The sequence below is a fragment of the Prunus dulcis genome, chromosome 7 (genome assembly GCF_902201215.1).
Source record: "Prunus dulcis chromosome 7, ALMONDv2, whole genome shotgun sequence".
Lineage (NCBI taxonomy): Eukaryota > Viridiplantae > Streptophyta > Magnoliopsida > Rosales > Rosaceae > Prunus > Prunus dulcis.
The window spans coordinates 7,786,398-7,810,037 of record NC_047656.1 but is presented as its reverse complement, the minus strand read 5'-3'; the positions used below and the strand labels follow the sequence as shown (position 1 = coordinate 7,810,037).

The following is a 23,640-nucleotide window of genomic DNA, read 5'->3' as shown; positions in this document are numbered from 1 at the left end:
ATTTATGAGTATTGCTATTTTCACCCTCTTATCTTATTTTCTCACATCTTCAAAATTTTAAAGACAAATTTATCCTTTTATAAAATGACTTTTAAGGACAAATTTATCCTACTTAAGTTAGAATTTTTTGTCTTTTTTTTTTTTTTGGGGTCAAAAAGTTGGGAGATTTTATTAAAATACGAATTAATGCTAATGTTTACATCACTAGCTAGACAATCTAAGAGCCATTATGTACCAACGCAGTCCCAAGAATGCTCCTTACCTACTCTAGAAACAAAAGCAGCTACCAAATGGCAATGAAATGTTTTTGAATCAGATTTCACTTCAAGATCCCTCCAGCCCTCATTTGAGCTTACTCTCAGCGCCTCCCGAATAGCTAGGACCTCTGTCATTAATGCTGACTGGCACCATAAATTCCTCATTCCACCAGTTCATACTAGCAAACAAAACTCATCACGCAGCACCCAGCCCACTCAGCCTTTTTGTTTGATTGTCATAAAATAATATTGGAAGTATTTGTTAACCTATGTTTCTTTTTCTTTTTCTTTTTCTTTTTCCATTTTCTCCCCTTTTGCAATCTGACACAATTTCCCTTGATTCATGTACGTTTATTCTCATATTTGAGTGTTATAACTATAATTGTGCTAATGACATCTTCGCCATAGTTCGTAAGGCTTTTCATGAATTTTTTGTCCGTTAGCAACTCATGAGTACCCTAATCACTCCGATCCCCGAGGTTGAGAACCCACCCCCCCCCCACTTCATGGTGCAGTTCAGACCTATTAGTCTTTGTTGCACTCTTTATAAGGTAATTTCTAAATTACTGGTTACTCGATTAAGGCCTATTTTGCCTAAAATCATGAATCCTAATCAGGTTAGTTTCATCTCTAGAAGACAAATCACAGATAACATCCTTATTGCTCAGGAATTTATGCATAAGTTCAAATGTTCTAAGGGTAAGAAGGGCTTCATTGCCTGAAAAATTGATCTATCTAAAGCCTATGATAGATTAAATTTGAAGTTTATTGTAAAGGTCCTTGGTGAAATTGGCATGCCCAGTAACTTCATTCAGCTGGTTATGAGTTGTGTTTCTTTTGTCAGATATCAAGTTTGTGTTAACGGCGAGCTCTCTCTACCTTTATTCCAAAGAATGGTATTAGACAAGGAAATCCCCTATCTCCCTACCTCTTTGTGGTTTGCATTGAAAACCTATCTCATATCATCTTTGATGCTATCAATAGGGGGAAATGGAAACCTGTTAAGTCCTCCCAAACTGGTCATGTTGCATCGCATTTGTTTTTTGCTGATGACTTAATCCTTTTCACTGAAGCTAGTACGCAACAAGCTAGGGTGATGAAAGGATGCTTGGATTTATTTTGTCAAGCCTCTGGTCAAACTGTTAACTTTGACAAGTCTGCTGTATTTTGTTCTCCTAATACCAGCTGGGCGTTAGCTCAAGAGATCAGTTTCATTTGTGGCTCCCCTTCAACAGACAACTTAGGAAAATTCTTGGGGATGCCTATCTTGCACTCTAGGGTAATTCGATCCACTTAAAGCAGTTTGCTTAGTAAGGTTCATTGCGGGCTTGCCAATTGGAAAAGTAAGTTGATTTCTTCAGCTGGGAGGGCCACTCTAATCCATGTTGTCACATATGCTATTCCCATATATTCTATGCATACCACAAAATTACATGTTAGTATTTGTGAAGATTGGATAGGTTAAATAGAAAATTCTTCTAGGGAGGAAGTGAGAGGAAGAAGAAAGTCCACCTCTTCCAATGGAATCTACTATGTAGACCTAAAAACAAAGGTGGTTTGGGTTTCAAGAAGGCTAGGACATGAATCAGGCTTTGTTGGCTAAAATCGGTTGGAGGATGCACAACAAATATAATGGCTTATGGGCTCAGATTTTTGAAAAGAAAAACTTCAAGGGTTACTCTATTATTGATCATAATTTGAAAACAAGACATTTGTACTCCTTAACTTGGAATAGTCTTCTTTTTGGAGCTGAATTGCTTGCAAAGGGAATGACCTAGAGGGTTGGAAAGGGTGATTTGGCCAAATTTTGGGCAGATAAATGACTATTTGATACACCTCTAATGCAACATAATGGGGTGTTGAATATCCCAGAATTGAATTGCAGCTTTGACAGGTTTTTTAGGAATGGTTGGTGGAATGTAGACTAGCTGAGGAATGCTCTTACTGAAGATTTGGTTCAAAAGATCACTGTTGTTCCTATTGGGTTTGGGAACTCTGTACATGATGCTCAAATTTGGGGTTTGTCTTCAAATGGCTTATTCTCTGTTAAATCTGCATACTCTATTTTTTTTTTTTAGAGAATTGGGAGATGTTGATCCCTTTGGAAGGACTTATGGAGAATGAAAATCCCTCCCAAAATTCATATCTTCATTTGGCTGGCTTATCAAGCTAAAATCTTGTCCAATGAGCAAAGAACCAAGAGGAATCTAACTTTTGATCCTTCTTGTCTTCTTTGTGGTTGACAAACTGAATCCGTTATTCATATTCTTAGGGACTATCCCAGGGCTATGATGGTATGGAATTTTGTTTTAAATTTACATTCTTCTCCTCACTTCTTCCTATCTGAGCTAAAACCTTAGTTCTTAGGCAATCTGCTCTCTAAGGTTAAAAGCCCTAATGTTATTGGTTGGAATATTATTTTTGCCATTACTTGTTGGTATATCTGAAATTGGCGTAACAAGCAGATTTTTAATGTTGATGTGGATTTGCCTTTTAATCCTAGGAAAACCATCTTTACTGCGGTTGTTGAATGGGTTAAAGCCGCTAATGGCTTTGGCAAGAAACTTGATAGAGTACATGTTTTTTTGGCTTAGGAACCTCGTACAATTGGCCAACTTAAGCTGAATGTGGATGATTCTAGAAGGGCTGCCACTAATATTATTGGTGCATGAGGTTTTATTCAAGTCTCCTCAAGTGGCTGGATTGCCGGTTTTATTGTGAATTTGGGCCAAGGTCATATTCTGGAGGCTGAGGTTCGGGGCCTATATTTTGGTCTAAAGCTTGCTGTTGAGAAAGGTATCACTAACCTTGCTATTGAAATGGATGTTGTTGTTGCTATCTCATTTGTTCAACAAATCAATTCATTGCAATGTCATCCTCTTGCTGCTTTGGTGCATAGTTGTTGTGATCTTATGAGACAAATTGGAAATTATCACCTTATCCACATTTAAAGGGAAAAGAATTGTGTTGCTGATTATTTGGCAAACTAGAGTTATAATATGGACCTGGGAATTTGCTTTTTTGATAAGGCTCCTGTCTGGGTTAGCTCTCTGTTGATGGATGACTTACTTGGTCTTACTAGGCCTCGACTCATGTGCGGTGTTTAGCTGTTGTTTTCTGAGGATTCCTCATATCTCACCAAAACAAAAAGATAACTATTGTTATTATTAAATTTTATGCTTAATTATCGATGTGCCCCTTGTGTTTTACTAAAAATCCCACTTTATTCCTTACATTTCAAACTAGGTCAATATGCCCTTTGTGAGTTATTTGCGTGTCCCCCGTTCTCTCATTCCATCAATTGGGTTAGTAAAACTGTTAATTTGCTGACATGGCATAGATACTTTAGTAATTTTAGCTATTAAAAAATTTCAAAATCTAAATTAAATTTTAAAAAAAATTTTAAAATACTTTAATCATAAATAAGATTAGAAAGATAAATAAATAAATAAAAATCTAAAAAAGAGCACCCGAATAGCCACCACACCTCCCACAATAACCCAACCTTTCCCCATCCCATCACCAACTATCACCCCTAACCCATGGCCATCCTCCCCTCCCTCCCCCATCTCGCGCACCCCGGTTTCTCCTCCGCTGTGGTAAAAAAATTTTGAAAAACAAAATAAAGTTCTTCATGACTGCACAAAGAATATGGGAAAAGGACAAGCATGAAAACAAACTGTTTGGGCCTGAAATATACACGCCAACCCGAAATAAGTATTCGGTTCACTTTCCAAATTGATATTGGGCTTTATTTTACGAAAAAATGGCGAATGACTCATACTATTCAAACAAAAGGGGGATTAATTTAAATTAATTCACAATATTTTGATAATCGAGAATTAAGTTACCACCAATGGTGATTTAATCCAAGGATCAAATTATTTGAGTTAGTTTTAGCACAAAGTTCACAAATTCTTAGTTGTTAAGATATGTCAGAAAGACTCCTCACCATTGAAAACTAGACTCCAAATAAAATTGATGACTATGAAAGCCGTAAAGTGAATTCAGACTTACTTTTGTTGGAAATCACGGCTATTTATTACAAAATGGGAGGATTTTTTTTCTACCACCAGGATATTTAGATATTTATGGTACTAACATTGGAAGAATCTGGGCATTATTGCTCACTTCAGTTTGGTGTTGCAAAAGAAATGATAAGGAGGCATTTAGGAACATATATGAGTAGGTGCCAAAAATGATCAATGCGTTATTTGACAAAACTTTTGCCACTTGTGCATTGCTGAGGGATTAGTCCAAAATCGGAAATATCCAGCATTATTCATCATCACATTTTCTCCTATAAATACAAGAGTATTTGGATTGGATAAACGAACACCCAACCAACCAATCAAGCAAAAACCCAACAATCAATCCATATTGAACAAAAGAAATCAAAGATCACACGATCTTGCAACCAACAAAAGCAAGCAAGCAATCTTCCTTCATAAGCAATCCAGATCAAGAAAAAGTTCATAAAACCAAGATGAAAACAAGATTTCCCTCGCAATCTAGATAAGGTAAATCAGACATAATTCAAAATAGATTAATTTCTCTTTTAAATTTCGATCAGAAAATTAGATAAAATAGATAGAAGTCAGGTATTTCATCATATGAGAACCTGAACAAAATTAAGAAAGACACATTGACGCTTTAAAATTGTCTAGAAGGCTACCAGATCATTCAAAATCAACAAGAACAAGTACCAGCTTAAAGTTCTGCTCACCTTGTCAACCTCTATATGTTCAACTTGTTTATAACTCTGCCAATCTCAAAATTAGTATCGATTTCCAGCTAATCTCTATTAGTTGAAGATGCTGATGTGCAATTCCAGTGCAGAAACATCCAGTCCAGTCAGAAGAGACCCAATCTAGTCTAATCTTAAATCACCGTTGTGACTATATTTTTAAGCAGAAGTCAAAGTCTAAAAACTCTTAGGCCTATCCAGACTTAACAATTCATTTTATGCTTTGTATTTTGGGCAGTTCTACCTAAATTAGTTTGTTATGTCTTTCATGAATTTGTGTATTTTGCTTTACTTACCATTTTTATGTAGATAAATTGTGATGTCCTCACCAATCTGAGGCGTAGTAAAGAACTCTCTTGGGAGGTTTCCCCACCCAAAATCATAATCATTTGTTTAAAGTCTATTACTTAGGGCGCAAGTATATAAAGTCATTCAAATCTGTTACAACTATAAGCTGCTGACAGTGGCACGCTCACATAAAAGAAAGTTGATTCTCGAGACCATTAATGGTCAAAAGGTCAATGAAATTTTTTACTTAAAGGTTTCCACATGCTCAAAAATAAAAAGGGTAAACACAAACCCAGTTGGAAAAGGAAAGAGAAGCTGCAGCTTGGGGTTTTGGTATTTGGGTACTCTATTGGGATGGCTACGGCTTGGGGGCACATTGGATTATTGAGGTTGGGTGTGAATTCGGGGTGACAGCTAAGGGTGAGTATGGCTAAGGAGTGAAAGATGGCTAGGTGGATTGGAGGGAGTGTTATCAATGTTTTGGGGTGGGTATATCACTTAGGTAAGGAGATCATATTTGAACCATGGCGGAATGATGACCATGGGTGGCTAGGTGGGTTGGATTGGGTTATGGTGGGAGGTGTGGTGGTGGGGCTATTCGGGTGCTGGAGTTTTTTTTTAAAAAAATTAATCTTTCTAATCTTATTAAATATTATTCAAAAATTCAAAAATTGTTTTTTATATTTAAATTAGATTTTGAAATTTTTTTAATAGCTAAAATTACTAAAATATTTATGCCACGTCAGCAAGTTAACGGTTTTACTAACCAAATTGACGAAATTGGGGAACGAGGGACATAGAAATAAAGCACATAGGGTATAGTGACCCAGTTTGAAATGTAGGGGGTAAAATGGGATTTTCAGCAAAGCACAAGGGGCACATCAATAATTAAACCTGAAGTTTATATTTTTGTATTGCTCCGCCAACAACTTGAAACAAAATTATTATCCTATTGTCTAAAGAGAGTGGAGGATCCATCAAGACAATGAATAATCAAGAAGAGGGATGAAATATCTACGAGCCAAGATCATATGTGAATGTCTATTGAAAAAGAAATGCTTAAGTATTGATATGTCCCCTGAAACTTAATTTGAGTCTCACTTTATCCTCTGAAACTCAGGCACCCTTGGTGGGATGCGCCGTAGGCCCTTAACGAGCAGTCTGCCAGCATAAGACTTATTTCAGCTGCACGTGTATTGAGGATTATGTAGTGCTTGTCTGGGGAGCAATAGTCTCGGTTAACCATATATGTATTGAGGATTCTGCCATGTGGTCTAGTTAAAAACAGTGCCCGTATTGAATTGTTTTTCCCCGATAAATAAGGATGGTGAAGTTTGTGTGTGTGTGTGTGTGTGGATATATGTGTGGATTTATTTCCATGTTGAGGTTTCTTGAGCATGTGTATTGAGAGTACTTTGCACATATATGAATAGTTGAATATACAGTTTTACAATAAGGATTTGTTTAGGCCCGAAAAATCTAAGGTTGGGCATAAATATGTTTCTAGCCCAGTATAACACTTAATCGAGAAAGAAGCCCGATAGGGGTACACCGGAATTTGTCGTATATGTTTACACAAGTTATGATCTGTATGCCACGCCAAGAATCCACGCTCATTGTTCCTGTCAAGCACTACTGGGCCCAGCCATAGCCCGTTACAATGAGGCAGAGCCTAAGCACAAACACGCCAAATGACACACAATGTCGAGCGAAGAGAACATTTATTTTAATATCGAGCCATGCTACAAGTTTAAGTGGGTCCAAGCCACGCAAATGCCTAGGGCTTGCTAAGCAAATTGTGGTATGGATGGTTACAAGTGTTCATAAAGCCCATTGATGGTCCAAGAGGTGGAAGTTTTGGGCTGCATGGGAGCCCCAAATTCATGCCTATTTTTTGAGCCCAAACACTTTAAAGAAATGGCCCAACACCTTAGAGAAATGGCCCAGTGTTGAGGCCCAAAAAATCAAAGGTTGGGCCCAAATATATTTCTAGCTCAGTACGACACCTAACTTGGGAAGAAACCCAACTTGGGTATGCAAGAGTTTGTCATATGCTCTTGCACACATGCCACGTCAAGCAAATAAGCAACACGCCACGCTACAAGCTTAAGTGGGTCCAAGCCACGCGAGTGCTTGGGGCTTACTGAACGGGTTGTGGCATGGATTGTTACGAGTATTCACGAGGCCCATTGATGGTCCAATGAGTGGAAGTTTTGGGCTACTTGGGAGCATCAAAATTCAAGCCCATTCCTTGAGCTTAACCATATGGGTAAGCATGAGAGAGAAAACCTAATAGCCCATCACCTTAAGAAAAGGCCTATAACACTTGAAAAAATCCCACATCAGCCAAAGCTTCCAGCAACTTGACAAAATCAAAGGGAACTCACAAGCCGCTGGAAACAAAATAGCCCAGCACCTTATAAAATATCCAACGTCGTGGAAATATCCAGCATCTTTGTTAAAACCAGATTGAAGCCAAACCACCAAAACTAAGCAAATCCATGTGCTGATGGAAGTAAATCACCTTTTGACTAGCACCCTTACCCATTCTTTCCTTTGCAAGCTTTGGTGAGAAAACAAGAAGGAAAAGGGAGTGGTGCCTCACCCACATGGAGAAGTCCAGCTGCATGAAGGGCTTGGAACTCCAAAAAGCTTCATGCCTACATGCTCAGGTTGGGAAAGTTTCACCAAATAAGATGGAATGGAAGAAAGTAAAGGAAAATAGGAGAGGGTTGTTTGATAAAATTGAGTGTTCCAGTGCCTATAAAGGGATGCACTTTCTACCCAAGTCATCTTCAACTCATTGAAGGCAAGCATCCCCTCTAGAACCCACATATAGAGAGAGCAAGCATCACCTCTCATCCCTGGAACACTTCAATTTCTAGCCCTATTCCTCTATCTCTTCCCATTTTCTCTTCTGTCAAGCAACCTAGGAGCCTGACGAGGCTTTCGTCAAGCTGCTAGAAATCTGCTAAAGCCACCCACGCTTCTATCTTCTTCCTCTCTTTCCGATAAACTCAAAAAAAGGGCAAGCAACCCATATCCAGAGAGTAAGCTTCATCTCTCATCCCTTAAACCTCTGCAATTTTAAGCCTCATTCCTCTATCTTCTCCCATTTTCTCCTATGATAAATCGTTCCAGAGCTTGACAGAGCTTTCATCAAACTGCCGAAAACTACTTAACACACCCATTGTTATTCCCCCATCACTCTCTCTTCAACGAACCCCTTTATAATCCCTTCCCCCTTGCCTTAAAAATGCTGTTTTTCATAGGAAATCGCAGCTCTTTCTCTCTCTCATGCTAAACTCATGAATGGTCAGCTCTCATGCGACAAGCTTCTCATGCCAAGCCAAGAATTTATCTGTAAGCAACTGTTGGTTTCATTGGTGAAGGGGACCAAGGTGTTTCCTAATGCTTAGCTACCCTTTCGAAACACTCTTGGGGTCTGATCCTTGAACTCAGACTCAAAGGGCAATTTCACACATTTGGCTCTTTACAACAGCCCAGACCTATCAGTAGCTGCCGGAACGAAAAAACCCTACACCTAGCATCTTAGAAAATATCCCAGCACCCTATTAAAACCAAATCAAACCCAAGCCATCGTTAAAACCAAGCGAAACCCATGTGCACGGGCTGCTGGAAGTAAGACACATTTTAGACCAACACCCTTACTCGTTCTTTCCTCTGCAAGTTCTAGTAGGAAAACCAAGAGGAAATGCAAGAGGCGCCTCACCCAAGATGGAAGAAATCAGCTGAAGGAAAACCTTGGAGTCCTAAAATGCTCTATCTCAATGTGCTTAGATTAAGGAATTCTCACCCAAATGGATTGAATCGAAGGAAGTGAAGGGAAATAGAGGAAAGGACTTGACAAAATTTGGGGGAAAGTTAGCTAGGGTTCTTGAACCAAAAGGGGCTTTCAACGCCTATAGAAGGAGGCACCTCCTACCCAGCGAGACAACCAACTAAAGCACGACCAAGCAATCGTCAAGCTGTTGGAAAACCTAATCAAGCCACCCATTCTTTCACCCCCATCTCTCCCTCTCTTCTCTCATCAAATCTTCCGAAATTTCCGTATCCCCTTGCTCTAAACCTCTGCTTCCCAAAAGAAATCCAAGCTTTCTCTCTCTAATACTAACTCATAGAGGCTTAGCTTCCATGCCACAAGCTTCTCAGGCAAAGCCATAATATTGATTTGTAAACAGTTGTTTGTCTTGTTGGTGAAAGAACCAAAGTGCTTCCTAAGGCTCCACAAACTTTTCAAAGCATTCGTGGGGCCTGATTCTTGAACTTGGCACAAGGGCAACTATATCCATTTGCTCTTTACAGCAGCCCAGGCCCATTTGCAGCTATTTGAACGAAAAGCCCTTATAGGATTAAATTAATAAGTTTACATTGTTTTCCAATAATTTGAGAAGTATTGATTATATGGTTTTCCTTATTGTACGTTATGATATGAATTTTACTGAATTGAAATATTTTCTAGTATCGGATGACATTATGTACTTTTGCGAAAGAAATCTATTGCATGGTGTTTTGGCATTATTTTCTAAACATAGGGGGTTATTATGTTGAGTATAATTTATGTTCAATCTTTATTTTCGTCTACTCACATTTTCTGTTTTGTGCCCCCAAAGTTCTAGATATCTGAGGTTGAGACCACCACGTCGAGGCATCCCCGTTGTCCACACCATAGGACTTCCTTCATAACCCATTGTCTTTATTCCCGGGTTGTAAATTTAAATTTTTTAGTTGCTCTTAGTTGCTCGTTTTTAAGTTCGGGTAGAGGGCAGGATGCCCATTTCAATAGTCTTAACTGTTATGTGTGCCCTTACCTGTTAGGATTATTTCTGTGCTTGTTTAAGGGTACTGTAATTTGAGAAATGTTTCAATTACAGGGAAGACTTTACCGAAATTTCGGTAGGAGTCGAATTGTCTTCAAGTTTAAATTACGGCTTAAGGGGCTTATTGCCCTAGTTTTCCTATAGGTAATTACTTAGGCATTATGCATGTTTTAGTAAAAACATTATTTGCTATAACATGTTCATCTCCCAATACATACATATTTATATAAGGACATGCATAGATGGTGAAGAATAATAATGTGGCTAGTGGACATGCATATAAGGACATGCATGTTTGTAACATGTGTATCAAGGAGGTGGAGGCAGGAAATCATCCTTGTACTCACTTTAAGAAAGAAAGATGGGAAAATGTGAGGATTAGCTTGAGTAAAGATACAGGAGCCGAGTACGATAAATCACAATTGAAAAATAAGTGGGATGCACTTAAAGAACAATGGAAAATATAGAAAGAATTGGAAAGGAAACTGGTCTTTGGTGGAATTCCAAACTTGGGACTATTAATGCTTTTGATGAATGGTGGCATGACAAAATTGAGGTATGTTATTAATATTTTTTAATGTTGTTTGTTTATTATAATTAAATGAAACATGTGTAATAGTTTTTAATGTTGTTCTCTCCGAATTTGAATTTGAATTTTTACTTTTCTTTAAATAAAGATTAATGTAATTTTTAGGGAGAAAAGTATAAAAGCACTTTACAGTTTTATTTTTTACTAAACAGATTAGTAAAAAGCACTTTCAGCATCATGTTCATTTTAATCATTATAAATAGTTACAACACTTTTACAGTAAAATTTTACCAAACGCTCTGACATTGCTTTTCATACTCACAACACTTTTAAAATTACAGTTTACCAAACGTTTAATTGCTTTACTTTACCTCTGATTCTTTTTGAAGCACAGCAAGAGCAGCTTTTTTTTAAAGCGGCAGAAATCCTAAACTAGGCCTTAGAGGAAGAACTGCACTTAATAAAAGATATGGAATGTCTTTAAATTATAAACTTTAGGAAACACAGTAACCTATTTGGCTAAAAAAAATTCTCAGTGACCAAATTAAATTTTCATGTAAAACCCAACCAAAAATGTATTCAACTCTTTTTCATACTAAAACAATCAAAACACAGAATTTTGTTAAAATAAAAGACTTTATAAACAAAACCACGTAGTTTTATATGAAACCATACGTGATGAAACGAATCGCACCTAAGTCTTATTCTTTGCCAGGAAGATGCCATTGGCAGCGCCTCCACTGAAATCTTACTTTACATGTTCATCCGTTCAGATCAATTTGGACGACTCAGACTAATCCTCATTTAAGATTCTCATTTAGCGGTTCGCACTAGAGCCACTGGCCACTTCAAAGTCTTAGCAGCCTCTTTTTTTTATATATAAAAATCATGGTACGAATTATTTTACATAATTTATCATTTTACGCACATCATTATCAAATCATGCATTAATTATATCATTTTTACCTTTGGAATCAACTTTCTTCTTTAAGACTTAAGGGACCTCCAACTAATTATGATCTTATTGATTGGATTTGTTCTAATTGGTCTACTTTTTATCCTCTCTTCTGAAATAGTTTTTTTTTTTTTTTTTACCACTTGTTTGAAATTTTGGGACCAACGTAATATATTTACTTTCAAAATAAAATTTTCACATATTATTATGGGTGGAGATTCAACATCAGCCACTTATTATAGGTGGAGGAAAATCATAACAATGTGAAGACAAAAATAGGAAACCTTTTGTCACCGAAAATGGGAGAAGAGAGGAGAATGAGGAAAGAAAAGAGAAGGATGGAAGAGAAAAGGGGAGAGGGGAGCACTGACGGAACTACAGCCGGGTTATGCTTTTTTAAAAAAATGGTGGGCTGTAGCCCAAGTAAGCTTTATAAAATAATAATAATAATCTATATGGCCCACCAGACTTGCCTTTTGCTTTGAGCAAATCATCTCCTCTAATCGCTTGGCAGCCGTGTTTGTTTTTTGCCCGTAAAGTGTGTTGCTTTTTGGTTTTTTTTATTGGCAAAGTCTATCCTCTTTTCACCAAAAAGAAGAAAAAAATAAAGCTCTTTAACATTAGACTCAATAAAATTTCTAGCAAGTCCTTCAATCCACAATTATAGAAGCAAGAAGTAACATGAAGTGGTTTTCAAAAGTTGAATAGTATGTTAACCTAATTCTATTTTTCTTGTGTTTACAACTAATATATATGAAATTTAATTATTTATTTTCAATAACAACAAATTTCAATAACATCGTCACCACCACTACTACCTCAACCTCCACCACCGCCACTTTCAACATCATGATCATTTTAATCATTATCCACAATTACAACAGTTTTCTACTAAAATTTATCAAATTGTTTGACACTAATTTTTATACTAAATGTGGAACTATTTTACTTTACAATTGATTATTTTCAAAACATAGTAGATGCAGCTTTTTAAAAAAGTGACAGCAATCCTAAATTGGAAATTAGCATTTCGAAGATATAATTGAAGGAGATCTCGAGGATTTATATATGTTGAATTTTGTAAATGAAAAAAATTATAGTGAAAAAAAATTCCTGATCAATTGGAATTGTGAAATGACGACACTTTTGGTGGAAATTAAATTCAGGAATCTCGATCCCCAATTTCCATGATTTTCCCGTGCGTCATTTAATAAGTTTCGTGTTTAAGTTGCCAAACAATAGAAATATCAATTTCTTCTTTTCAATTCCTAACTTTTAGCTAAATCCGGAGTTATTTTCCTCCATCCAAATGAAGGGTAAATATTTTTTCAATTCATGTAATACCATCATAAATTATTTTAAATGACATTACCAAACTGTTTTACACTAATTTTTATACCAAACCTGAAACTACTTTAGTTTATAGTTGATTATTTTCAAAATATAACAGAAGCAGCTTTTAAAAAAGTGACAGCAATCCTAAATTGGTAATTAATTTAATTTCCTCCTTTAAGATTTTCAAGTCGTTATAATTTGCCCATAATTTGTAGGAAACAAATATGATTGCAGACTCTTTAGCAAATTTAGGATATAATCTTTATAATCTGTACTGTTTTCCTTCTTTGGCTGGAGGAGCGTCAATGACACGTGTTCAGAAGCAAAGAAAAGGTTATTTGGCTGAAGATGGAGTTAGTGGGTCACGACTCTCAACGGATATTAATATTATTGCATTATGTAATTCAAAAAAATTCCATGGCTTAAGATGGAGAACTGGTTCTGAATTCAACTTGCAATTCTATAAGGTCGAAATGATATGATACCTTCACAAAGACTTTTGCAAATGGAAACAAAAGTTGGTCTTGCCAAAAGCGTAGCTTAGAGCTCTTTATTTCCCCAAGATTTGAAAAACAAAAATTTTATAACAAGTGAATTAGTTTGTAACACGACATAAGAGTGTGACGACAATTACATTATATTTTATAATTTTTTTCACAAGTAAGAGATGTCTAATATCTCGATACCATTGATAATATAATCATCATTACTTTTTGTCTTGATGCTTAACGTAAGAGATGTAGAATTGGAAGGAAGTCCAAAACTAGCAAATAAAGCTGGCAAACACTTTCCCATTCATTCACAATTATAACATCTCTTATGTTAAGCATCAAGACAAATAAAAAAAATGAATTTAATGATATATTGTAATTCTAAATTGTTAATGAGAACAAAATGATCGTGAAAAATATGCATTTTATGTTAGCTCATTTTCCCAAACATAAGCGAAAACAAAATTCAAGTTGAGAGGAGGGCTTCATTTTCCCTCTACTTTCCCATGTGACGGCAACCATTTCCTATACATAGACTTACCAAACATGAGAAAGCAATTGATTTCTCATCCCTAAGCTTCTTTTCCCATGAACTAAATGGGGCCTAAGTTCCTTGTAATTATTAAAAAAAAATGAATTCGAGAATTTCTCCCATTTCTTTTTATTTTTGTTACAATATGGTTTTAATTTTTTTTACTAATCAAATTGTTTCACAATCCAAAGTTTAAACCTTAATCATGAAGATTAGTCTTAGCTAATTAAATAAGATAGAATACTTATTTTAAAATTAAATTAGTTGTTTTGAAATTAATTAAAAATTAAATTCTTTTTATTATTACATTTAAAGCCAAGGGCAACGATGTAATTACCCAATTCTTGGGGTCCGAGATTTCAACTTCAGTTATATATAGATCTGTTTTCCATCAGCTCAAAGCCCTCTCTGAAATTCTCAGAACATTTTCTCATCTTCAAAAAGCTTCTATTCTACTAGAAAACAAAATTAAAAATGTCTGGATACCCACACCAGCCCCCCGGCTACGGCTATGGCAGCACGCCTCCACCAGGCAAACCCTACGCCGCGCCGCAGCCAGGCCAGCCAGGCCAGCCCGGCCAGCCCCACCAACACCAGCAACACCAAGCGCAACCGTACGGAGCACCGGCTGCACCTTACGGCGCGCCGTCTGCACCCTACGGCGCACCATCGGCACCGTACGCCGCGCCGTACGCGCCAGAGAAGCCTCACCAGAGCCACGGAAGCAGCGGCGGCGGATACCCGCCGTCTGCTCCGGGCTACGGAAGCCCGTTCGCGGCTCTGGTGCCATCGTCGTTCCCACCCGGTACGGACCCGAATGTGGTGGCGTGCTTTCAGATGGCGGATCAGGACGGCAGTGGCTTCATCGACGACAAGGAGTTGCAGAGAGCTCTGTCGTCATACAATCAGAGCTTCAGCTTGAGGACTGTTCATCTTCTCATGTACCTCTTCACCCAAACCAACACCAGGAAGATCGGTAACGTTTCACAAACCCTAACTCTCTCTGTTCTCCATAAGCGTGTGTATCTCTGAGTTCTTTCTCGTCAAATTGGGAAATTAGACAACTGCGATTCTTAGAGTTAACGGTGCGTTCTGTGATTTTCATCGGCGCACTCCAGACGATGTCGTTCTGGCATTGTTCCTCCCAGTCAGTGACCGGACGCTGAGTCGCCGCTAGTGGCATGCAGGCGAAATGTCCGCCATGCCCTTCTTCTCTTTCTATTTAGTGGTTGATAGTGCTGTCGTTGAATGGTATTTCACGTGTCCGTGTTGTGTTAACGTGTCAGTGTTTGGGTTGAATGCGAATGTGTGGTAGTCACGGTTTGTGGACCGTTGGATCTTAATGTGACTACACGTTGTGCTTCAGTGGGTCCCGCGTCTTCGTTTGAGATATCTCTGCTTTCTGGTCTTTCGAAAGCTACGGAATATTTCCGATGCTATGATTTGTTTTCTGCAGCTTAGTTTTTTTAACGTTATTCAATAAATTCAATAAATATCGCTATTAATTCAATGAAACGGTAATTCGTTTTGATTTCTTTTTCTGGGTAAATTGTGAAAACAGGGCCTAAGGAATTCACTGCAGTGTTCTACAGTCTTCAGAGTTGGAGGGTAATTCCCAATTTTTTTTTTTAAAACTAAAATTTTTAAATATAAATTCTTTTTTTTTTTTTCCTTTTGAGTAAAATTTGGTTTTGTGATTAATAATTTGTGTGACAACGGATCAGGGAATATTTGAGAGGTTCGACAGGGATAGAAGTGGGCACATTGATGCAACTGAGCTGAGAGATGCACTGCTGAGTCTGGGTTTTTCCGTGTCACCTACGGTTTTGGATCTGCTGGTCTCTAAATTCGACAAGACCGGAGGCAAACACAGGGCCATTGAATATGACAATTTCATCGAGTACGTTTCCCTTTTCCTTTCATATTTTACATTCATTTTCTTTTTGGTTTGTTTCACATTGTGTTTGCTTTTATCAATCTCTTAATATATATATTTTTTCTTTGTTGTGATTAAATGCAGGTGCTGTCTTACTGTGAAGGTCAGTTTACTTGTGACTAAATCTATTTACCATGATTTTGGGCACTCATTTTATAGTTTTAACTTGGGAGCTTCTTCGTCTTAGTCACTTGGCTTTCCGTTTTACTTTCTAATTCAGCATTCTTTATCTATTCTTTCTATGCTAAGAGCATAAGCACAAGTTTTTCGATCCCTGCTTACTTTATATGGTTGGGAATTCAGAACTAGAATGTATTGCTGCAGTTAGTTCAAAACCTGCTTAACAAGAGAAGAAAAATAACCCTGTCTTTCTTTGCTTGATTTTTTCAACTGGGATATCCGCAATTTTTATTGTACATTACTGAATCATGTAGTTTTACCAGTATTAAGAACTTCGAAAAACGGCTTTAAGTACGGCTCTAAAATGGAGATTTTATTTTTGGCACTTATTTCTTTTGTTGTTCGTGTGTCTTGCAGGGTTTAACCGAAAAATTTAAGGAGAAGGACAAAGCGTACACCGGTACTGGAACTTTCAGCTATGAGGACTTCATGTTGACTGTGCTGCCTTTCCTCATTGCATAGGATGTTAACAGATTTTCTGGAATTCTGGGTTTAGAGGTTAATGTAATATCTAGTTCTTTATTCATGTTTTCTAGTGGACTGGTGTGGTATAGCTGTATTTGCTCGCTACATATAGCTTTTGATATAATAATGCTTCAGAATTTGGTTTGATCATGTTCCTCGTTTCCTTTCCTAGTAAGTTTCCTCTTCCCCTGATCTTTCCTCCTGCATAAGCTTGTGATGTTGCTATCTGATTCATTTTCCTTTTGCATCCTTTTCTCATTTAAGTATTGATTACTCTCGCCATCCATAATCACCCACGCATGCGACTGATGCTAGCATTGCTTGTATTGTCATTGCTCGTGTATTGTCACGCCTATGCAATATGAAAGTGCTAAGCGTGAAATGTGAAATTAATTTGAGGCCAATGTTTCCAAAGTGGGATATGCTGCGTTTGCAGTCGCGTGCCAATATTAGGATCAATTCAAAAATGAAAGTGACCCTTTGAATTGAATCATAAAAAACCATTTGCGATTTGGTTTACTTGCTCCTGCATATTTAAAAATAAAAAAAAGAAAGAGTCAAGTTTGTTAATCAGATCCGTAGATTGTGTTTTATCTGTTGACCTGACACATTCATATAGGTGCATGTGAAGGAGGTGCCTTCCCCAAATCAACCTAGAAAGAAACCTATTTGGTGATTGTTTAATACATAGTCATCCTAAGACGATCTCCACTTGATGTGTTAATACCAACTACCGACTTTGATGGCAATTTTTCTATAAGTGGTTTTATTTAGGGTTAATTCATTTCACCGCTAAAGTATATACCAGATTCCTGCTAATGGAGTCTAACCCAATAAAAAAAGGATTGCAGACTAGTGGTCTCAAGTTCAAATCTTCATATAGTGGCGAAACTAAAATTTTTATAAAGGAAAGTCAAGTGACCATTGTAGCCGCTCATGTCCTTATGGTACCTTGGTAATGTGTGTGTAAGAACCTCTCCTTAATGTTTAATGTTTAAACTATCGCTTGTATTAAAAATAAATAAAAAAAGTATATACATGATTCCTTGTAACTTATTGAAGAAGGTATGTGTGGGAGTAAATTTCCCCCAAAAGAATATTCGCCAAAGATTCCTTCGTCTTCTCCGCCTCTCTTTCTCCCTGCAAAACAGATCGGAGTAAAAGACCACACCCGGGGGGTGTTGGCCAAAGGCCCTCCAATGCCTAAGTTAGGTATGGTAATTCAAGGAAAACCGGGTGGCCGGAGCCGTGTGTGGTGGCCGGAGCCTTGTGTAAGAGAGAGAAAGAGAGGAGGTTGCTAGGGTTTTTAAGAAATAACTTATGCAGAGTTTGAGTAGGAATTCTGACGTCCCCCAACCATTGTGTGTGGCTATGCTTTTATAGAGGTCTCGGAAGCTAGGGTTTCAGAGGAATAATTCCGTAGATGGAAGGGAATTATTCCTCCCCTTTTTGGAATTGATTTGATTTAATTAGGGATTTGATTAATTAGGGTAAATCAAATCCCTAACTGTGGTAGGTATCAATCAATCTTGATTCAATTTAGGCAATTCCTCATTTAATTGGGGATCGTGGTAATTAACCAAATCAAATCTCAACCTATTTAGGTAACGTTCAATTTAATTGGAAAATTCCCAATTAAATTGAGTAACTCCTAATTAGGTTGATTGATTCCCAATTTGGTCAAATAATCCCCAAATGGTAGGAATTATTTGACCTAGGGTTTGATTTAATTAGGTTCCCACAAATGCCCCCCAGCTTCTGCATGGCGCGTGGTGGCATGTAGGAGATGTAGATTATCCGTTGGGCTGTCCAGCTGTAACTGGGCTTCCTTCGTGGACTTGGGCTCCTGCGTAGAGGAGGTGATTGACTTGCCAATTTTATGAATTCCCAGGTTGGAAAGAATTTGCGATTCCTTGTATGCGATTGACGATGTTGACATCGAGACGCTCCGTCCCAATTCACCCCTATAGAAGGGGGAGTTGAGGAGCAAGTAGCCGGAGAGGATGATGCAGAGGTCATGGTACAGGCAGATGGAGTTGCTGATGACGTTGCTAGTCAGGCGGATGCCGAGGAGGTTGCCGCTTAAAAAGTCTTCTGCTGGCGTCTCCAAGTAGACAAAGACTCTTTTTGTTTCTTTTCAGCCTTTTGTAGTTCGCTTTCTTGTTTAGAATAACCGGTCTTTTTTGACCATTTTCTTTTTGTTGAACTTTGGCCGGTTGGTCTGTTTGTTATGGAAATTTCGGTTACATTTTCCAACTTCAATTCGCATATTTGACTTGTGAACTGCTTGAGTAACCAGCCTATGTTTTGATTGCGCGTCCTCCTTTAGAGACTTGCGAGTACCAGGGTCCTCCTTGAAGGACTCCGGGCATGCACTGCATATCCCGTAGGACGATTTCCCTTAGGAAGTTGGTGAGCACCAGGGTCCCCTTGAGAGACTCCGGGTGTGTTCTGCACATCTCGTATGATTTCCCTTAGGAAGGTGGCGAGCACCAGGGTCCCCCTTGAGAGACTCCGGGTGTGTTCTGCTCATCTCGTATGTGATTTCCCTTAGGAGGTGGCCCGTTTGGCCTACGTCCGAGACGTGTCGATGAGAGTTCTCGTTTTGCCCTACGTCCGGAGACGTGTCGATGAGAGCGGCCCGTTGGCCCGTTTGGCCTACGTCCGGAGACGTGTCGATGAGTGCGGCCCGTTTGGCCTACGTCCGGAGACGTGTCCCCCGTTTGGCCTACGTCCGGAGACGTGTCGATGAGAAGGGCCCGTTTGGCCTACGTCCGGAGACGTGTGATGAGAGGGGCCCGTTTGGCCTACGTCCGGAGACGTGTCGATGAGAGCGGCCCGTTTGGCCTACGTCAGGAGACGTGTCGATGAGTGCGGCCCGTTTGGCCTACGTCCGGAGACGTGTCGATGAGAGCGGCCCGTTTGGCCTACGTCCGGAGACGTGTCGATGAGAGGGGCCCGTTTGGCTTACGTCCGGAGACGTGTCGATGAGAGCGGCCCGTTTGGCCTACGTTCGAAGACGTGTCGATGCTCGTTTGGCCTACGTTCGGAGACGTGTCGATGAGTGCGGCCCGTTTGGCCTACGTCCGGAGACGTGCCGATGAGTGTGGCCCGTTTGGTCTACTTCTGGAGACGTGTCGATGAGAGCAGCCCATTTGGCCTACTCCGGAGACGTGTCGATGAGTCGGCCCGTTTGGCCTACGTCCGGAGACGTGTCGATTGCATTTGTGAACACTCCATTGGAAAGAAATGCTTGAACATGTATTGATGTCTACGTGACTACATTGCTTTATTGAACAAAAGAGATGAGTTGCAGAGGTAACATCAAAGTAACTTGTCTTCAATGGAGGTGAGGGAGGCCTGGCCGCCTGCTTGGAGCGAGCTGATAGGCGAGGAGCTTGTGGATAGCACATTCGGAGGTGATGGGCATTCCGTTGTCTTAGAACTTCCTTCCCTTAAAAGGTGATGTCGGGATCGTCTTTCATGATTGGGTAGCAAGTGACAGCTTGGGAGACCTTCGCTTGTCGCTTACATGATCTTTCTCTTTTGCTCCTCGGTGGTCAGCTTGGGCTCTTAAAGTCGGCTAAGATCGTGCTGATCCGTATGACTTTTTTCGTGGAGGTTCATTGGTAGTCGCGTCACGATCTTTGACTTGCTGGATAGCCCCTTTTGCGATGAATTCCGCGCAATGGCCGTCTCCGACCAGTTCTTCGAGGTGCTTTTTCCAGGCGAAGCAGTCATTTGTGTAATGACCGTGCCCTTCATGGAATTCGCAGTATCTACTGGTATCCTTCTTGGCTGGGTTTCCCTTCAAAGGCAATGGTTTCTTCAACCAAGGCATGTCCTTTACTTGGGCTAGGATCTGCTGTATCGGAATAGTAAACTTGGTGTAGGTCTCAGTTGTTGGAGCACCTCCCTGAGGCTGTAATTCGCGCTTGCCCCCATCCCTGTCTTTTATCATGTCGTTTCTTTGGCTTGTCGGCTCAACCGGCTGATCGGCTTGCTTGGCAGCTTTCTTTGCGGCGGTCCGGTCATCGTCCCAAAGCGCATAGCGCTCTGCTGTAGCGAAGACTTCTACTAGTGTTTGGCAGGGAGAGATGGTCAGCTCGCGATACAGCTCACACTCAACTGGCAAGCCCCTCTTGAAGGCCGATGACGCGATTCGATCGTCACATCCGATGATGTTCGCCCTTTCTGCTTTGAACCTCTTGATGTAATCTCGAAGGGATTCTTCGTACTTCTTTTGCAAGTTGAACAGGTGGTCAGGATTCTTCTTGATCATCCGGTAAGAAGTGTATTCTTTGGTGAAGATATAAGCTAGCTCCTTGAAGCTGCTGATCGACCCAGATGGCAGGGTATGGAACCAGTCTTGGGCTGCTCCTAGCAAAGTCATTGCAAACACCTTGCACATTAGCGCGTCGTCAGCCTGGTGGAGGATCATAACACTTTTGAAGTGTTTTATGTGGCTCTCGGGATCGGAATCCCCTTTGAAGTGTATGAACGAGGGTGTCGAGAATCGCTTTGGGTGAACAGCCTGCTCGATATCGAGGGTGAAAGGCGTAGAGTTCACCTGGTCCATCTCCTTGCGTAGTGAATCCTCGAAGTTTCCTCCAGTCTTCAAGTCTTGGAGTCGGTCATTTACGAGCTTCTCAACGTCCTCTGCACACATTGCTAGTTTGTTGCGTTGGCGACCTCCACAGGATTGACTGACTTCCTCGTTGTCCTCTGAGAGTCGACTTTCTCGTCCGTGCTGCCTAGTTGGGGTGTTGGTGGACTGCGCCTGCGAATGATTCTCCGTAGCTAGTCGACGAGAATTGGTTCTTCGAGAGTGAGTAACGGAGCGTCTTTCCTCATGATCCTCATTGTGAGGGTTATCTGGCTGACCTCCTTGGGGGCCTAGTCGTTGATGTACACCTCCCTGCGGGCCCAAGCGGGCACGGACGTCGAGTCGTTCACCGGCGCGTTCGTCTAGCCTTCTCTCCTCTCCCGGTTGTCCAAGGCCAAGGTTTTGAGCAACGCCTATTTGGTTGATGAGCTGCCTCATTAGATTGCTTTGGTCGTCCATTCTCTGAGCTAGCTGGTCAACTCTTAGATTAACGTCTGCTTGACTTCGTGGATCGGGAGGAGAGAAGTGCGTGGAGCCCAACTGCACACGGGCTAGGTTTTCATTGGAGGTGTATGCAGGAGCGTGCGTCGCGCGTGGAGGCAATGAAGGGAATGCTTGGAGTCGCTCCAAGACCGGCCCCGGGTCGGCGGTGGTGACGAGTCCATCTTGATGGGAAGTTCCACCATGTTCGGCGGCGGTGGCCGGTGCGGTGGTGAGAGGTGGCGGTGCCACCATGTCGATCGCGGGATCATGGGTGGAGTGGCTTTGGGCCGTCGCAGGTCTAGCCCTCGCGGCGGTTTTGCCTCTCGTGTTCATGCTTCCAACCATGGTTGTTTGGAAGGCTTTGGTGGATTGGAAAATAGGAGGAACGGATTCCTTGAGCACGCGTTGAGTATAACTCGTGCTCTCAATGAAAGCACCAATTTGTGGGAGTAAATTTCCCCCAAAAGAATATTCGCCAAAGATTCCTTCGTCTTCTCCGCCTCTCTTTCTCCCTGCAAAACAGATCGGAGTAAAAGACCACACCCGGGGGGTGTTGGCCAAAGGCCCTCCAATGCCTAAGTTAGGTATGGTAATTCAAGGAAAACCGGGTGGCCGGAGCCGTGTGTGGTGGCCGGAGCCTTGTGTAAGAGAGAGAAAGAGAGGAGGTTGCTAGGGTTTTTAAGAAATAACTTATGCAGAGTTTGAGTAGGAATTCTGACGTACCTCAACCATTGTGTGTGGCTATGCTTTTATAGAGGTCTCGAAGGCTAGGGTTTCAGAGGAATAATTCCGTAGATGGAAGGGAATTATTCCTCCCCTTTTTGGAATTGATTTGATTTAATTAGGGATTTGATTAATTAGGGTAAATCAAATCCCTAACTGTGGTAGGTATCAATCAATCCTGATTCAATTTAGGCAATTCCTCATTTAATTGGGGATCGTGGTAATTAACCAAATCAAATCTCAACCTATTTAGGTAACGTTCAATTTAATTGGAAAATTCCCAATTAAATTGAGTAACTCCTAATTAGGTTGATTGATTCCCAATTTGGTCAAATAATCCCCAAATGGTAGGAATTATTTGACCTAGGGTCTGATTTAATTAGGTTCCCACAGTATGCAAGTCAATCAGGTCTATACCCGATTCACACTCTTTATTTGATACACTTGTACTGCCTCCTCATTTTTTCATGCTTTAAGTATTGAATATAAACTATGAGATGAAAAGTATACAAAATTGGAGAATTCTGTTAAAAAAAGGAGTAAATTTCTGTCCGGCTTCCTTGTTTTACTCCGTGTATTTTCACTCAAATCTCACTTTTCACTTGTATTCTCAATTGACCCATTCTGGCCGGGGTGCTTTCACTCTATGTCTCATGTTGCCCCGTCAACTCTGTTATATTATGGTAGCTTTAATTATTAAAAAAATTGAAATTCAATTTTTAAGAATTTTTTTAAAATTTTTATTTTTATAAAAAAAGGTGCCTGCAGGCTGGGTTGGGATTGTTGTATTTATTAAAAAAAAATTTATTTTATAAAGGCGATATTGAGAGAGGGCAAGGACGGAATCAGGAATTTATCGATGGTGGGCTAGCTAAAATTATTAGCTTAAAAATCTAATAATCATTTTCTTTTCTACTTACAATTTTTATTGTCTTTTTAAAAATAAAATTATACATTAAATCATATAAATCACATTAGTTCCTTAAGTGCAAGGCTAAATGCTAATTTCCCATAAGTTTTAGCATAAAACAAATACAAATAAAATGCAACCAGAAAACACATATGATCAAAATGAAAATATACATACTTGGCTATATTTAAAACAAGTCAAATATATAGGTTTGATTTTTTATTATTATTAATAAATCTCCAAAAACCTCCCTAGGCTACAACCCACTGTAGCCATTTGCCTAGTTCCGCCCATGAGATAGGAAAAGCGAACCTAAGACCTCGAGTGTATAATAAATGCTATGAGCCAATTGAGTTACAAGT

The 23,640-nt window shown here is 39.7% G+C and overlaps 1 protein-coding gene across 1 annotated transcript; it reads left to right on the top strand.

Annotated features, from left to right (window-relative positions):
* Positions 1-14,324: 14,324 nt before the first annotated feature.
* On the top strand, positions 14,325-16,706 carry LOC117634603 (calcium-binding protein CBP-like). The gene is made up of 5 exons (XM_034368769.1): positions 14,325-14,951; positions 15,537-15,583; positions 15,700-15,875; positions 15,996-16,014; positions 16,449-16,706. The coding sequence occupies exons 1-5, from the start codon at positions 14,450-14,452 to the stop codon at positions 16,551-16,553; spliced, it is 849 nt and encodes a 282-aa protein (XP_034224660.1). The 5' UTR covers positions 14,325-14,449; the 3' UTR covers positions 16,554-16,706.
* The last annotated feature ends 6,934 nt before the right edge of the window (positions 16,707-23,640 follow it).

Excerpts from the sequence above, each read along its gene's own strand:
- LOC117634603 (XM_034368769.1), top strand. The coding sequence starts at position 14,450 with ATGTCTGGATACCCACACCAGCCCCCCGGCTACGGCTATGGCAGCACG. Across the intron at positions 14,952-15,536 it reads AACCAACACCAGGAAGATCG|GGCCTAAGGAATTCACTGCA; the intron begins GTAACGTTTCAC and ends TTGTGAAAACAG. Across the intron at positions 15,584-15,699 it reads ACAGTCTTCAGAGTTGGAGG|GGAATATTTGAGAGGTTCGA; the intron begins GTAATTCCCAAT and ends ACAACGGATCAG.